This window comes from Leucoraja erinacea, chromosome 15 (assembly GCF_028641065.1).
Source record: "Leucoraja erinacea ecotype New England chromosome 15, Leri_hhj_1, whole genome shotgun sequence".
NCBI classification, from domain to species: Eukaryota; Metazoa; Chordata; class Chondrichthyes; order Rajiformes; family Rajidae; genus Leucoraja; species Leucoraja erinaceus.
Window position 1 is genome coordinate 28,943,488 of NC_073391.1, and position 18,263 is coordinate 28,961,750.

The window sequence follows — 18,263 nt, forward strand, 5'->3', positions numbered from 1 at the left end:
CAACGTGCTGTTATACTTGGGTGTGTCAAAGGTTAATAGATAATAGTCATGGAGAATCGAGGAATGAATAATGAAGTAAAGTCTCTGCATAGCTCGCATGTATATGTTATATGTGAATACCGGTAAACATGTAACACCTGAAGAAGGGTCTCGACCCAAAACATCACCCGTTCCTTCTATTCTGCAGCATTTTGTATCTATCTTTGGTGTAAACCAGCATCTGCAGTTCCGTCCTACATATAACCTGTTTATATTTGGTTTCATTTAAGCATTCAGCAGGAGTTTGCATCATACCCAATGTAAACAGATCAGATGACGGCTAAATTCTGAAAATATATCTAAGAGCAGCATGAATATGCATAATGTTCACTGATGGCTCACTGATTGGCATAGAAACTGGATTTCTGTAAGTCAATAGATAATTCTTTGAAAATGAAAATATGTTTTAAGAAATGTTTAGAAAAAAAAGACACAAAGTGCTGGAGTAACTTAGCAGGCGAGGCAGCATTTCTAGGCAACATACATCTTACAAACTAGGGACATTTTTTTCAATTTTACCAAAGCCAATTAACCTTCAAACCTGTATGTCTGGAGTATAGGAGGAAAGGGAGAACCTAGAGAGTACACAGGCCGTCCTGTGGAGAATGTACACTCCTGGACAGACAGCACCCATATTCAGGATCTAACCCGGGTCTCTGGTGCTGTAAGGCAGCAACTCCACCACTGCGCCACTGTGCTGTGCTCATCCCCCCCCCCCCCCCCCCCCCCATCCTCCCTCCCCCCCCCCTCCATCCTCCCCCCATCCCCCACTCCATCCTAACCCCCCTCCCCCATTCCATCTTCCCCCCTCCATCCTCCCCCCCTCCCCCCTTCCAGGATCTAACCCGGGTCTCAGGTGCTGTAAGGCAGCAACTCTACCACTGCACCACCATGCTACGCTCACCCCCCCCCCCCCCCCCCCCTCCATCCCCCCCTCTCCATCCTCCCCCTCTCCATCCTCCTCCCAACTCCATCCTCCCCCCTTCCCCCACTACATCCTAACCCCCCCCCCCCCCCCCCCACCCATCCTCCCCCCCTCCCCCATTCCATCCTCCCTCCCCACCCCCGAGTTACTTCAGCACTTTGTGAAAAATCAAGCCAACTTTGTGTGAAATAATAGTTAGATTTTAACTGGGATAAAGAGCCTGTTTCTGGAACACTGGAGAGATCAGACTGCTGATTTACCAGGGTAATGGGTACTTAGTTTGGAGTGAACATGTTGCATACTCAAATTGAGATCAAGGAGAGATGTCCAAAATAATAAAATGAATAAACATCTTAACCAGAGATAATTGTTGCTGGCAGGTAAATCAAAGCTAAATAGATGAAGGGTAAAACTGAATGAATTGAGCAAAGGGACACAAGAATGTGAAATGCATCAGTTGATTCTAAATTAATTATAACTAGCAAAGAGTAGAGGGATAATTACTTTAAAATGGACAAGGATATATTGAGAATTTGGGAAATAAAAATTGTGGAAACTGGCCTTCACAAAGGGTTTATGTTTTAGTTCAGGCAATAAATGATTTCACTGAGTTAAAACTTCCATTCTTGAATAATAGTGGCATGTGGGGACGATTTGTAGAACACAGCCACTATCATTGCCTCCTTTGTATTACAATGGTCGTGAATTCAAGGCTTACTCTGGGATCTGAACTCCAATGTAAGAGTAGTTGGAGTGGGTGAAGAACCATGCATTAAAGGCACTTAGTCAGTTAGAACTGCATCCATTTGCCAGCAGATTACTGACTGTAAGTGCTTCAATCAACCGAGATTACTGCTGACAGTAAATTCTATGCCATTTGTTGTGATTATTCAAGCTCACTCTTATAATTAGGCAACATGATATCAGAGAATCAATGTAATAAATATCAGCCGCATTTCTCCACCTATTTTTCCATAAAGTATTGTCTTTCCACAGTTTAGCCACTCTGGGATCTGCCAAATCCAGCATTCATTGCCCATGCCCAATTGCCCCCGAGATGTTGGTGGGATCAAGTGGATGTGTAGAGGAAGTTTCCAGTAGTGGGAGAGTCTAGGACCAGAAGGCACAGACATATAATAAAAGGGTCCAGAGGAGGTTTGCGAGAATGATTCTGGAGACGATTGGCTTAACTTATGAGGAGCGTTTGGTGGCTCTGGGCCTGTACTCGTTGACTTCAGAAGGATGAATGGGAATCTCGTGGAAACCTAATTAATAATGAAAGCCCTGAGAAGAGGGATGTGGAGAGGATGCTTCCAGTAGTGGGCGTGTCTAGGACCAAAGAACACAGCCTCACAATAAAAGGACGTGCCTTTAAAAGGAAATTGAGGAAGAATTTCATTAGCCAGAGGGTGGTGAATCTGTGGAATTCATTGCCACAAATGGCTGTGGAGCCAGTCGTTAGATATTTTTAAAGTGGAGATTAATAGGGCCTTGATTAGCAAGGTTGTAAAAGATTACAGAGAGAAGGCAGGAGAATGGGGGTGGAGAGGGTATAGCATTCTATCCGGCTATCCAGTCAGCGTAAAGACTATACATGATTACAATCAAGCTGTCCAAAGTGTACGGATACATGACAAAGGGAATAACATTTAAGGGCCTGTCCCACTTGCCGATTATTTTTTTGGGCGACTGCCGGCATCATTGACTGACATATCAGATCACCGAAAAAGTCGCGATGTGATGCAAAGTGACGCGGCGTGATGATGTATTGACGCGCGGTGTCTCCTCAAGTGTCGCAACATTTGTTTTGTCACCGCTGGATTTGAAATGTTCAAAATCTTTCGGCAACCCTGATACGTCAGTCAATGACACAGGCAGTCGCCAAAAAAAATTGCCAAGTGGGACAGGCCCTTTAGTGCAAGGTAAAGTCCTGTAGAGTCTAATTAAAGATAGTCTGAGGGTCTCCAATGAGGTAGATGGGAGGTCACAACCACTCTCTTGTTGTTGTTCATATTATGGTTCAGTTGCCTGATACAGCTGTCCTAATTCTACATCTATGTCTTATAGTCCTATGGAAGGGAATTCCGAGATTTAGACCCAGAACATCAACTTTTGAAGTGTGCTGTGATGTTGCACAGAGTTGTATGACCACTGGTCGGGCCGTAAAACATACTTCAGTGATATACCATGAATCCATCACTATAACTCCAAACAGCGAAATCAGTTGGGGACAGCTAAATAACACTTTAAAATTTAAGATAGACCAAAAATGCTGGAGTAACTCAGCGGGTCAGGCAGCATCTGTGGAGAAAACGAATAGGTGACATTTTGCATCGAGACACTTCTTCAGACTTTGTGTCTATCTTCAACGTAAACCAGCATCTGCAGTACCTTCCTAAGCATTTTAAAATTGATTCCTGGTTCAGCATCTATGCCATCTTAAAATTCCTGTCCTTGTTTTCAAACCCCTCCATGGATTTTGTTTCTTTTCCCCACTACCTGGGTCAGACCTGGAGCTCCGCATCCCTCTCATTCAGACGGCTCGTTCATTTATTACTAATTATTTCTCCACCGCTGTTGGCCTTGCTTTCAACGCCTCGGCCTAGGGCACTGCATTTGCCTCTCTACATTTTTCTCAGCTTTTAAGAATCTCTTTTGAAACCTTCGCCATTGAACTGAGCCTTTTATCCCTCCATGTGGGCCACTGTCAAAGCTTGTCACTTTAGTTTAGTTCAGAGATACAGTGAGGATACAGGTCCATCGTCCCACGGGGTCTGCACCACCCAGCGATCCCTGCACATTAACACTATCCTACACCCACTAAGGAGAATTTTTACATTTACCAAGCCAATTAACATAAAAACCTGTACGTCTTTGGAGCGTGGGAGGAAACCGAAGATCTCAGAACTAACCCACGCAGGTCACGGGGAGAATGTACTAACTCTGTACAGACAGCACCCGTAGTCGGGATCGAACCCAGGTCTCCGGCGCAGCATTCGTTGTAAGACAGCAACTCTACCGCTGCACCACCGTGCCGCACTTGACTGATGCATCTTTGGAGCTTTTGCACATTAAAGCTGATTTCCAAGTGTGTGGAGTTATTTTGAATGTAGTAAAATGTCCCGAGGAGGAGCAAAGACAGCTTTGTGCCTCTGCTTACAGCAGGTAAAAGTGAAAGAGAGCTAACCGGATGCTCTATATTAAGAGATATAACACAATGCGTTTGATCAGTCCACTCACAAATCAGCTCAGATATATTTAAAATCCTACAATCTGTATTTCAAAGGCAGACACACACTTCTAATAGCTATCTTGATGTGTTCACGATTCCTGCCTTCAGCTACACAACCTGCCTACAGCTCCAGCTTAATTGCAGACTATTTGAAACCTAAATGAGTTTTGTGATATCTGGCCACTTGCTCCCCATTAACTGGCTAGCAGTACCAACAATAAAACAATTATAACATTAATGACAGATGCTGGTTTATATCAAATATAGGCACAAGATACTGGAGTACTCCAGCAGCAGGATGGCGCAGGAGTAAAGCTGATGCCTTGCAGCACCAGAGACCTGGGTTCAATCCTGACAAGGGGTCAGAGATATTACATCTTTTAGTTTAGTTTAATTTAGTTTATAGATACAGCGAGGTAACAGGCCATTCAGCCCACTGAGTCCGCGCTGATCTGCAATCACCACGTACACTAGCACTACACTAGGGACAATTTACCATTTTTTACCAGTGCCAATTAATCCATACACTCTTTGGAGAGTGGGCAAAAATTAGCGCACCCGGAGAAAACCCACGTCACAGGGAGAACGTACAAACTCCGCACAGACATCACCCGCATTCACCTCTACTGCTGCGCCATTGTGCTGCCCTCTAAACACCACTGGATTCCAGTTCTAGGTATTACATGCACAGCCCATCAATTCTCCTATATTCTGTTCATGAACACCTACACTCATACTCCCACCAGCAGTTGTAATAATGAAAGGCATTTATTTAACAGTTCTCCTGTGTCTTGCTTCATCTTCCACTATTAGAACCTTTTTTTCTCTCTCGCTGTGTCTTTGTGCTTCAGCTTTTTTTTATACATCTTATTCCAAAAGCCTTTATTATTTACCTTTAATCCCAACAGACAGCAGAGTGTGGTACGTACACCCACATGGCGATGATCAGCAGAAATCTTTACAATTGCCAGAATAGGTTCAAAATTGTACATCTTATGAGATAACAATGCTTAGTTTAGTTTAGTTTGGAGATACATCGTGGAAACAGGCCCTTCCGTGCCGGCAAGTGATCCACGCTCACTTGCACTATCCTACACACACTCGGGTCAATTTACAATTATATCAAGCCAATTAGCCTACAAACCTGTAATTGTTTGTAGTGTGGAAGGAAACCGGAGATCCCGGAGAAAACCCCTGTAGCATCATAGGTATAACACCGTACAGACAAGCACCCATAGTCAGGATCGAACCCGGGTCTCTGGCACTGCAAGGCAGCAACTCTACCGCTACGCCACCGACTGCACTTGAATGCTCATTTAAGGAGAAACAAAACTGTCTATCTCTCAATATATAGGAACAAGGAACTGCAGATGCCGGTTTATACCAAAGATAGACACAGTGTGTTGAGTAACTCAACGGGCCAGGCATCATCTCGGGAGAAAACGGATGCGTGATGTTTTGGGTCAGGAACCTTTTCAGACTGAAAATAGGGGATGAGCAGTGGTGAGGTGAGGAGTTGGAGGTGCGATGAGACCAGGACAATCAAGGCCGGCCACAAATGACCTCAGGCAGTGCGGTAACTGGTAAGCCCATTGTTGGCTAGGGACCACTGTTGTGATCTCAAGAGGGAAAAACTGTGGAGAACTGTGGACGAGCCGACAAGGGGCTTGGGTAGGGAATAACTGCACTTGCTGGTTTACACCGACGATAGACACAAATTGCCGGAGTAATTCAGCAGGCCAAGCACTTTCATACCTCTAGTTTCCCTCTCCCTGACTCTCAGTCTAAAGAAGGGTCTCGACCTTAGGTCTCGACCTGAGGTACTTAGATGTGGCCCTTGTGGCTAAAGGGATCAGGGGGTATGGAGAGAAGGCAGGGATGAGATACTGAGTTGGATGATCAGCCATGATCATATCGAATGGCGGTGCAGGCTCGAAGGGCCGAATGGCCTACTCCTGCACCTATTTTCTATGTTTCCATGACCTGAAACATCACCTAGTCTGTTTCTCCAGAGGCACTGCCTGACCCACTGAGTTACTCATGCATTTTGCATCCATCAACCATGGGCTGACCAGGCACCACCCTGCCTGAGGTCATTTGAGGCCGGCCTTGATTAGTCCTGCTCTTTTCTGACCCCCAGCTCTTCACCCCCCCCCATCCACTCACCCCTACTTTCAGGCAAGAATGGACCCAGCATGATGCATCGCCCATCCTTTTTCTCCAGAGATGCTGCCTGACCTGCTGAGTTACTCCAACACTTTATGTATGTCTTTTGTCTATATCTCAGACTACATATGCTTAATGGGCAACCTACAGTCTGTGAGATCTCACCACCATTAATCAAGTGACACCTCGAAAAATGAATCTTTTACTGATGCAGTAAAAAAACTATTAAGCTGCTACAAGTGTTTGGGAGGATTTTAGAGAGACACATCAGTGCTGGAATTAGAGGGATATGGATAATGTACAGGCAGATGATATCAGTTTGGCATCATTTTCGGCACATAATTTTCGGCACAGACATGTTCTATGTTTAAATTGAGGAATACTTTTTTTTGTCATTGAAAGAAATGCAACTGTTTCCTAGTTCTTTATAGATTTTTGTTAGTTTTTAGAGATGCAGCTTTGAAACGGGCATTCGGCCCACCGAGTCCACTCTGACCAAAGATCACCCGTACACACTAGTTCTATGTTATCCCATTGCCTATAAACTAGGAGGCAATTTACAGAGGCTAATTAACCTACAAACCCGCACATCTTTGGGGGAGGGGGGAAACCGCAGCACCCGGAGGAAACCTATGCGGTCATACAGGGAGAACTACTACACTCCAAACTTTCCAACACGAGTTGACTGTGCCTGAACCCCTCTGTCGGTGGATCACCAGCTTCCTGACAGACAGGGAGCAGCATGTGAGGCTGGGAAAGCACATCTCGGACACGCAAACGCTCAGCATAGGAGCATCGCAAGGCTGCGTACACTCTCCTCGCCTTTACTCTCTCTACACCAATGACTGCACCTCCACTGACTCCTCTGTCAAGCTTCTCAGGTTTGTGGACGACACAACCCTGATTGGACTGATCCAGGATGGGGAGGAATCTGCCTACAGACAGGAAGTATCACAGCTGGCGTCCTGCTGCCGTTGCAACAACCTAGAGCTCTTAAAACAATGGAATTGATTGTAGACTAGGAGAGCTCCCCCTCCCCTCACCCCACTCACCATCAACAACACCACAGTCACATCTGTGGAGTCTTTTAAGTTCCTGGGAACCATCATCTCCAAGGACCTTAAGTGGGGGGCTACCATCGACTCCACAGTCAAAAAGGCACAACAGAGGATGTACTTCCTACGGCAGCTGAGGAAGCACAATCTGCCACAGGCAATGATGGCCCAATTTTACACAGCCATCGTAGAGTCTGCTCTCACCTTCTCCATCATGGTCTGGTTTGGCTCAGCCACCAAGCACAACACCTGGAGGCTGCAGCGAATCGCCTGATCAGCAGAGAAGGTTATTGGCTGCAACCTTCCCTCCATTGATGAACTGTACTCTGCAAGGGTCAGGAAGCGAGCGGGCAAGATCATCTCTGACCCCTCTCACCCTGGCCTCAAACTCTTTGAATCTCTTCCCTCTGGAAGGCGACTCCGGATTGTCAAAGCTGCCACAGCCAGACATAAAAAGTTTTTATCCACGAGTAGTTGCTTTACTCAACAGCCCAAAATCCGTAGCCTCCCTTTGATCTGGTATTGTGTTGGTTCACATGCTTAATCAATGGTGTCACGGGGCATCATTATAGGAACCTGAGGGGAAACTTTTCCACACAAAGAGTGGTGGGTGTATGGAATGAGCTGCCAGTGGAGGCAGTTGAGGTAAGTATTATTGCAATGTTTAAGGAATATTTAGACAGGTACATGGATAGGACAGGTTTAGAGGGATATGGGTCAAACGCACACAGGTGGGACTAATGTAGATGGGACGTTGGTCGGTGTGGGATCTTGGGGAAAGAAAGGGTAGGATTTTTCGACTGTAATAATAAAGCATCTGGAAGACAACAGTTTAGATTTTGCTGAAGATCGACACAAAAAGCTGGAGTAACTCAGGGGGCAGTCAGCATCTCTGGAGAGAAGGAATGGGTGATGTTTTGACTCGAGACCCATCTTCAGACTAGTTAGGGATAAGGGAAATGAGAGATATAGACAATGATGTAGAGCGATAAAGAACAATGAATTAAAGATATGCATAAAAAGTAAGGATGATATGGGAAACAGGCCATTGTTAGCTGTTTGCTGGGTGAAAACGAGAAGCTGGTGCGACTTGGTTGGGGCAGTTGCACTGACTCTCTGATGCTGGAGGACAACAGATTTCTGGACTTTGTTCAACGAGTACACATACCAGTAGAAGCGGTTTGGAGTGATTCTCTCATGGACCAGTTGCCACCTTCGTCCGAAGTCACTGGAACTGTACAACTGCAAGGCAAAAAGGGGGGGCAAACATTAGAAGGCATATCGAAGTACACCGTGTCCACAATGTTCCAGTTCCATTGTCTGTCCACACCGGATCGAGGGCTGCTACCTATTTTAAACCATTCCCACTTCTTTACCCTGGTGTGTAGGTTAAAACTAGTGTAGGGTGATCGTTGGACAGTGTGGACACTGTGGGCTGAAGGGCCTGTTTCCAAGTTAAAAGTGAAGAGTGTTTTATTATCCTTTGTCCCGAAACGGAACAATGAAATTCTTACTTACAGCAGCATGTAAACATAGTAGTCTGTAAAACCCATAATAACAACAAACAAAAGTTCAGTATATATATCTAGGCGGGACCTGTTGGAAGGCTCATCAGATGGCAGGACAGTGAACCTGCCCAAAGGCTCATCAGACTGGGAACTCGTCCTAAGGCTCAGCAGACGGCAGGGCCAGGAGAGAGCTGTTGGAGACATCAGGCGTGAGGAGCTAGGGGCCAGTAGGAGGGTGAACCGGGGTAATGCCTGTAGCGCCTTCAAGGTCGGCCACAGGAAGTGTCCCTGGGGACACAAAGATGGCATGACGAGGAGAGGAGAGGAGAGGGACGTCGGTTCACGGGAACTACCCCAGTACATCGAGCGCGATGGCTAACCATTGCATGATGATGCCAAAAAAATGACAGCGCCTGCATTTGGAATATATGCAAAAATAATTTTCACTGTGCGGTTGCAAATGTGACAAAGAAAACATCATAGAACCATTGATATATATAAGGGATTTCCTTCTCCAACTCAGTGCTGGATCAGCCAGATGGAGATGAGAGTCACCTTAAAGGTGAAACGGACATCTGTTTTGCACAGACCATAAACAGTGGCCACTGTCCAGATATTCAGGAGGCATCCAGCATCTTGGCATCTACAAATGTCTTTGATCTCTGCCGGTCTTTGAAGTGTGGCTTTATAGGAGTCAATGCCTGCGCCAACATCTGTCGACCGAGATGGAGAAACAGCTGGAGTATCAGTAAGCCTGGGAATGTGGCGTGCCTGCCTCGGACACTGAAAGTCTGTGTCGTTAACCTGTACGACTACTTCTGGAAGGAAATTTGAAACTTCCTGTGAAAAGCATGTCAATGTCTGGTGCATTTACCGACTTAGCTTTAGTTTTTGTTCCAGTTTTAGTTTCAGTTTTAGAGATGGAGAGTGGAAACAAGCCCTTCGGCTCACCGGGTCTGCGCCAACCATCAATCACCCGCACACTAGTTCTATTCTACACCCAAGGAACAATTTACAGAAGCCAATTAACCTACAAACCTGCACCTCTTTGGAGTGAGGAAGCCAGAACATCCAGAGAAAACCCATGCAGTCACAGGGAGAGCGTTCAAACTCCATACAGACAGCACCCATAGACGGCATTGAACCCGGATCTCTGGCGCTTTAAGGCAGGAACCTATGCTGTGCCACTGTGCTGCCCGAACCTCTTCATATCGTGCAGGCAGAGTGTTATCAGAGACTGGTTCTTGCTTCTCCAGGGGAATGAGATCTTGATTTTCCACGGAAGGACAAGCTACAAGAACTAAATTCTCTCCCTAAAGAGCTTTCAAAATGCACAGTTGTTTTGATATTGCACAACAAATCTAATTCAGATTTTTGCAGAAACTAGCAATGGCATTTTGCCACATCCTATTAACAACTCAACTACCTTGAAGCATAATATTTGTCTGAAAATTTATGACGCTCGGAAAACAGCTTTCACGAGATTACATACGCTTCCAGGTTTCTGTATATTAACTAATGATAAACCAAAGTTCTTAATAATCGATTCCAGGACTCAAGCCCAAAATGTAGGATGATATTTTACCTTGAGGGAGTGCTGCATTATATGAAGTGCCATCTTTCATGTCTATTAAGTTGGAGCTCAGACAAACCTCTTGCAGGTAAAATAATCCCCTGTTACAGGTTGAAGATGAACAAGGGGATAGTTCTGCTTCTTGGCCAATGTTCATCCTCCACCACATATTCAAAAGAAACACCACTATTGGAGCTTGGATAAGTGGGTATTAGCTGTGAGGAGAGGTTGGACCAAGTTAAAGACAAGAAACAACAGATGCTGGTTTACAAAAAAACAAAAACAACGTGTTGAAGTAACCCAGCGGGCCAGGCGGCAGATCTGGAGAACACGGAGAGGTGTCGATTCAGGTCTGGACCCCTCTTCAGACGGCATTCTTTACTCTTGCACTTCAGTGGTTGAGGAGAGACAGTCAAAACTTTTTCTCCAGGATGCAAGGATGAATGAAAAACGGCCATAACTTTAAGATGAGTGTGGCTACATTTAACAGAGATGTGCAGGGCAAATTGTATGTACCCAAAAAGGCAAGGGTTACTTGTCTTAATGACTACAGGCCTGTCGCACTGACCTCTGTAGCCATGAAGACACTCGAAATGCTTGTACTGGCCAATATCACAAACTCCCTGCTGGACCCTCTGTAGTTTGTATATCGGGCCAATAGATCTGTAGATGATGCCGTCAACCTGGGCCTGCACTTCATCCTACAGCACCTGGACCGCCAGGCGACCTATGCGAGGATCCTGTTTGTTGATTTTAGCTCTGCATTCAACACCATTGTGCCAGAGCTAATACACTCCAAACATTCCGAGTTGACTGTGCCTGAACCCCTCTGTCGGTGGATCACCAGCTTCCTGACAGACAGGAAGCAGCATGTGAGGCTGGGAAAACACATCTAGGATGCGCAAACGCTCAGCATAGGAGCACCGCAAGGCTGCGTACTCTCTCCTCGCCTTTACTCTCTCTACACCAACGACTGCACCTCCACAGACACCTCTGTCAAGCTTCTCAAGCTTGCGGACAACACAACCCTGATTGGACCGATCCAGGATGGGGAGGAATCTGCCTACAGACAGGAAGTGTCACAACTGGCATCCTGGTGCCATCGCAACAACCTAGAGCTCCATGGTCTTAAGGCAGTGGAATTGATTGTAAACTTTAGGAGAGCTACCCCTCCCCTCACCCCACTCACCATCAACAACACCACAGTCACATCTGTGGAGTCTTTTAAGTTCCTGGGAACCATCATCTCCAAGGACCTTAAGTGTGGGGTTACCATTGACTCCACAGTAAAAAAGGCACAACAGAGGATGTACTTCCTACGGCAGCTGAGGAAGCACAATCTGCCACAGGCAATGGTCATCCAATTCTACACGGCCATCGTAGAGTCTGTACTCACCTTCTCCATCATGGTCTGGATTGGCTCAGCCAACAAGCACGACACCTGGAGGCTGCAGTGAATCATCCGATCAGCAGAGAAGTTTATTGGCTGCAACCTTCCCTCCATTGATGAACTGTACACTGCAAGGGCCAGGAAGCGAGCGGGCAAGATCCTCTCTGACCCCTCTCACCCTGGCCACAAACTCTTTGAATCACTTCCCTCTGGAAGGTGACTCAGGATTGTCAAAGCTGCCACAGCCAGACATAAAAACTGTTTTTATCCACGGACAAGTTGCTCTACTCCGTGGATAAATCCGTAGCCTCCCTTTGATCTGGTATTGTGTTGGTTCACATGCTTAAACAATGGTGTTTTATCATTAATGTTTTATTATTATTTATATTTAGTGTTTTCTGAGTCATTCGTAACTGTCAATGTATGTCATGTTGTTGCTTGTGAGTGGAGCACCAAGGCAAATTCCTTGTATGTGAATACTTGGCCAATAAACTTACTTACTTACTTACACAGAGGATGGTGAATTCCTTGAACTTGTTGCCAGCGATGGTGATGGAGGCAGATACGATAAAGGCATTCAAGAGGCTGTTAGATAGGCACACAGAGATGCAGGGAATGCTGAGATGAATTATGTGCAGTCAGATAAGGGTTGGTCTTGGAATCATGTTTGGCACAGACATTGTGAGCCAAAGGGCCTGTTCCTGCTCTGTACTGTTCTATGTGTAAGAAGCAGGGCTGCCAACTCTCACGCTTTGAGCGTGAGGATCACGCCCTCAAGCAAACTCTCACGCCCTCACGCTCATCAGAAATTTCACACGCTCAGTGGTGAGAAATTTTGTGATCAACGAAAATTTCAAAACTCGGATAAACTGCATGGTCCGCGGGCGATGGAGAGCCGGGGCTGCGGGAGGGATGGGAGCAGAACCAGCGGCCGGAACAGATGCGGGGAGCCGGGACGATCGCGTGTTTGCCGGGGCCAGCGTGTCGCTCGTTGCAGCTTTGACCATGGAGCACTCCGGACAGTGCGAGTGTCCCGGGCGTCGGAGGCGTCAGAAGCGTTCCGCTGCTGCCGCGAGTCTCTGTGCCGAAGGGACAGACTCTCAAAGGGAGGTGGAGAGAGAGAGAGGGGAAGGAGACAGGGAGACAGTGGGGAGAGAGAGAGGGGGGTGAGAGGAGAGAGAGGGGAGAGACAGAGGGGAGTGAATGGAGAGAGAGAAGAGGGAGAGGGGAGGGGGGAGAGAGAGAGGGGAGAGGGGACGAGAGGGGGGAGAGTGAGGTGGAGAGGGGGGGAGGGAGAGAAGGACGGAGGGAGAAGGAGGAGAGGGGGGGAGAGAGGGAAAGAGAGAAGGGGATGGAGAGAGAGAGGGGGTGGTGAGGGAGGAGAGGGTAGGAGAGAGAATGGAAGAGAGAGAGGGGAAGATAGAGGGGTGGTAAAAAAGAGAGGGGGAAGAGGGGGAGAAGGGGGGAAAGAGAGAAACGGGGGGGGAAAGAGAGATAGAGGGGGCAAAGAAAAAAGAGATAGGGACAGGGGAAAGAAAGAGAGGGGGGGAGAGCAAAGGCAAAGGGAAGAGTGAGGTAGGAGGGGGAAATGGGGAAGAGAGGAGAGAGAGAGGGGGGAGAGAGGAGAGAGAGGAGAGACAGAGAGAGAGGGGAAAGAGAGGGGACAGTCTCACGGAGAGGGAGAGAGAGGGGGAGATAGAGAGGGAGGGAGAAAGAGGGGGAAAGAGGGGGAGAGAGAGAGAGAGAGAGGGGAGGAGAGAAGGAGAGAGAGAGAGAGAAGAAAGAGAGGGGGAGAGAGTTAGGGGAAAGAGAGGGGGAGAGAGAGTTAGGGGAAAGAGAGGGGAGAGAGAAGCAGAGGGGGGAGAGAGAGAGGAGAGAGGAGAGAGGGGACAAGACAGAGGGGTAAGAGTAAGGTGGGAGGGGGAGAGGGGGAAGAGGGAGAGGGGAGAAATGGGGGCGGTTATAGGGGGGAGAGAGAGGGAGGAGATAGAGAGAGGGGGGTTGAAAGGAGATATAGCGGAAGAGAGAGGGGAGAGAGAGTCTCTGTCGAATTCGCCCAGGTGACCGGCATGGATCAGGCTGCGGCTCGGTGCATCCTGGAGGACAACCAGTGGCTGCTGGAAGTAAGTACCAAGCACTGGGTAGAAACGGTGGAAGGTAGTGGACTTCAAATGGGGGTGGTTGGAGAAAGCATCCTGCTTGCCTGCTAGATTTTCACTTACTGTAACTGCAGGAAAAATGTTCCCGATGTTGGGGGCGTTCAGAACCATGGGTCACAGTTTAAGAATAAAGGGGGGGGGGGGGGCAGTTAGGACTGAGATGACAAACTTTCTTCACGTAGAGAGTTGTGAATCTGTGGAATTCTCTGCCACAGAAGGCAGTGCAGGCCAATTCACTGGATGTTTTCAAGAGAGAGTTACATTTAGTTCTTGGGGCTAACGACACCAAGGGATATGGGGAAAAAACAGGAAAGTGGTATTGATTTTAGATGGATAGCCGTGATCATATTGAATGGCAGTGCTGGCTCGAAGGGCCGATGGCCTACTCCTGCATCTATTTTCTATGTTTCTATGCTTGAGTATATGGCAATAAAACTCGATCACTTGATTTTGAAGCATTCATGCATGGTGGAGGTATAATGTAGTCATAGAGTGATACAGTGTGAAAACAGGCCCTTCGGCGCAACTTGCCCACACCCGCCAACATGTCCCAGCTACGCTACCTGCTTTTGGTCCATACCTCCAAACCTGTCCTAGCCATGTATCAGTCTAACTTTTTTCTTAAATGTTGGGATGGTCCCTGCCTCAACTACCTCCTCTGGCAGCTTGTTCCATACACCCATCACCCTTTGTGTGGATAAAGTTACCCCTTAAAAAGTTACCTCTTAAAAATACTTCATACAAAAAACATTGAAATCATACTTCTACAGTGCACTAAAACATGATTTTAATACATCAAATTTCAAAAAGTTCCTACCCTTCTTCCACACCCTCTCCCCACTCGGTTGCTCCACTCCCTCACCGGGTACCCCCCCCCAGTGATCGCACAGCCTCCCCCTTTCAAAAACGCTCCAATCCAATTTAAAGCATATATATTGCATTCAAGTGTAAGTTATAAGACTCGCTACAGTATGCACCATATTGCACAATTTCAAGCTGAAAAATGCAAATGTTCCGTACCAATGGGAGGGGGCACCCTCTTCCCCCCCCCCCCCCCCCCCCCCCCCACAATAGACACAAAAAGCTGGAGTAACAGCGGGACAGGCAACATTTCTAGAGAGAAGTTCTATGTTCTATTTGTGGGCACAGTTTTTATTACACAGAGGATACGCAGGGAATGAAGGGATTATGGATCATGTGCAGGCAGAGGAGATTAGTTGAACTTTAAGAGGCTGTAGAAAACACACAAGACTGCAAATCAAACAAATAATATATCCTTTAGCTCAGAAATGCTATGGTCTGCTAATTGAATTTGATGGAGCAAGGTAGAATGTTCTTATTCCAACCATTTCCCCATGACTTGTAGCAAAACTTATTTAAGACAGACCACCGGGGAATTATAAAATAAATTTAAATTCCTGCTGGGTCAGAAGAAAAATAGTCTTCCTTGCATAAAGTCGCAGTACCCAAAACATTTTGCAAACTCATCTTAATTTGTGTAGCTGAAGGCGTGGAATGGAAAATTGATTGATCTAGATAGAAAATAAACTAGTGAGACCACCTAACTATTCTTTGGGACACTTACGTCAATAGATATGTTGTTGAAAAATCATCTAAGAAATAAATCTACTGGAAAACCATTGTAGGTTTCCATGGGACAACAGCCATGATCATAGCAGTCCTTGGAGATCGATGAACATTTCAAGACTGGAAAGGACTTGAGATCTTCTCAGTGGCGCCGAAATGTCTTTCCACTCTGCTACAGTCTTATTGCACACATCCTTGTGTCTCTTGGCATAATATTTCCAGGCTCCCAAGAGCATGGAAGCAGGAATAAAATAAAGGGAGGCACAGTGGTGCAGTGGTGGAATTGCTTCCTTACCATGCCAGAGATCCGGATTCAATCCTGACTACAGGTGCTGTGTGTACGGACTTTGTACTTTCTCCCAGTGACTGCATGGGTTTCCTCCGGCTGCTCACGTTTCTTTCCTCATTCCAAAGAGGCGCAGGTTTGTAGGCTAATTGGTCGGTAAAACTGTCCCAAGTGTGTAGGGTAGAACTAGTGAACGGGTGATCAAAACCCTTACAGGTCATGGGGAGAAAGTACAAACGCCGTACAGACAGCATCCGTAGTCAGGATCGCCCCACGGGTCTCTGGCGCTGTAAGGCAGCAATTCTACTGCTGTGCCACCGTGCTGCCCCCTCTAGTTCAGAGGGAAAGTCGTCAGCCCGAGATTATAACTCTTGGTTCCCGCCCTGCGGATATTCTGTCTGAATGTTTCCAACATCTGTTGTTATTTTAAATCTCTAATCTGGTGTACTCAGCGTAATGCATTTCTTGTGGTGACAATTCAAAAGAAATATATTAATAATACATCAAAAGTGTTGAAACACTGAGATGTTTCAAAGGTATACTGTAATTGTTAGAAGCCTGAAATGGAACATCAATGCTAAAATAATTCTCATTGAGGACAGACAAATGCCTTACAGCTGAGAGTGAGATCCATGTTTGAAGCAACAGATTTAAGTATGGGGAGATGAACTATTATGATTAAAACTGACACATATTACAGTACAGAATCCATTAATACAAAGACGTCATTCACTTCCTGGCACCATATTATACCCTTGCCTTCGTTCTATGTATCGAAATGCCATCGCTAAACTGTTCATGGTTCCAAAGTGGTTTCACCTCATGAGTAATCTGCATAGAATCAAGAATACTGCTCAAAAGCTTGGAGAACAAGCGTGACTTACTCTCCAAACCTGATGGAAGTGTATAAAATATGAGAAATGTCAAAGACTGGAGAGCATAGCATTACGATGAGAGGGCAAAGCTTAAACGCGATATTTATTAAACAGAGAATGGTGGGTGCCTGGGTTGTGCTGCACGGGTGGTGGTGAAGGCAGATATTTAGTTTAGTTCAGAGGTACAGTGTGGAAACAGCCCCTTCGGCCCACCAAGTCTGCACTGACCAGCAATCACCCATACGCTAGTTCTATCTTAGACACTAAGGACAATTTTACAGAAGCCAATTATAAACCTGCACGTCTTTGGAGTGTGGTCGAAAACTGGAGCACCCAGAGAAAATCCATCTGGTCACAGTGAGAATATACAAACTCCATACAGACAGCACCCGTAGTCAAGATCGAACCGGGTCTCTGGCCGTGTAAGGCAGCAACTCTACCAGCGCACCAATGTGCCGCCCCTTTGATGGAGACATTTAAGAGACTTTTAAATTGGCACATGGATATACAGGAAATGGAAGGATATGGATCATGTGCAGGCATAAGAAATGAATTTAACCTGGCTTTATGTTTGTCATGGACATTGTGAGCTGAAGTGCCTGCTCTGTGTTCCATGTTCAAACCATGTTTAGAGGCATTTTCCATGGTGTTTGTAATGGTTCAAGATTCAAGCCTTCTGAATCAGGCATTTCCCATATCACTGGCCAGTTGCCTCTACCAACTACACTATTGCACAAGCTCCTGAAATTGAGACCTTCTCCCTTCAAGGTTGCTCCACCTTTCGATGATGGAAGGAGCATCAAAACTAAATGGTGTGCACAATGAACAGGTTCAGAACAGCTTGCGCCAGTTGAAGTGGGCTTTCATGCATTATTGACTTGAGAGCTCTGTTGCACCATAGAAAGCATACTGTCGGGTTGCATCACAGCTTAGTTTCGGAACAGCTCTGCCCATGACCACTGGAAATTGCAGAGAGTTGTAGATGGAGCCCAGTCCATCACACAGACCAGATCTCCCACTATTGACACTTCAGGCTTCTGAATGGTCCTTCCATAAGCTATGGTACTGTCCGATTCACCTCAATACCTTTGTAGACATTGGACTTTTTCTATGGAACTGATGAATTAAACTGATGAGAACTATACTCAGTATCTCCTCCTTCGCTCCATAATTGTACATGAGATTGCCTCGATTGAACTTATGTGTAGTATTGCCTGATTTGACTGGATAGCATGTAAAACAAATCTTTTCATGGTACCTTGGTGTATGCGACAAAAATAAGCCTAACCCTAAATCTAAAACCAGGGTAATTTATCTAGTTTGTGTTCCACCACTGACTACAAAGGACAAAGGACATTTATTGTCACATACACCAATTGGTGCAGTGAAACTTGAGTTGCCATTGCAGCACACAAATAAAATAAACACAACATTATAGAATTTAACATTAAACATAAAAGAACATCCC

At 46.2% G+C, this 18,263-nt stretch overlaps 1 protein-coding gene across 6 annotated transcripts in view; it reads right to left on the bottom strand.

The window, feature by feature from the left end:
* LOC129704093 (VPS10 domain-containing receptor SorCS1-like) overlaps nucleotides 1–18,263 on the bottom strand; it is a 678,236-nt gene that overhangs the window by 185,531 nt on the left and 474,442 nt on the right. For all 6 annotated transcript variants that reach the window (XR_008724683.1, XM_055646979.1, XM_055646982.1 and 3 more), the window contains exon 5: nucleotides 8,586–8,659. Coding sequence is in view for 5 of the 6 variants with exons in the window: in XM_055646979.1 (XP_055502954.1) it covers nucleotides 8,586–8,659 (74 nt within the window). In the remaining variant the exon portion in view is untranslated. The remainder of the gene's footprint in view (nucleotides 1–8,585; nucleotides 8,660–18,263) is intronic.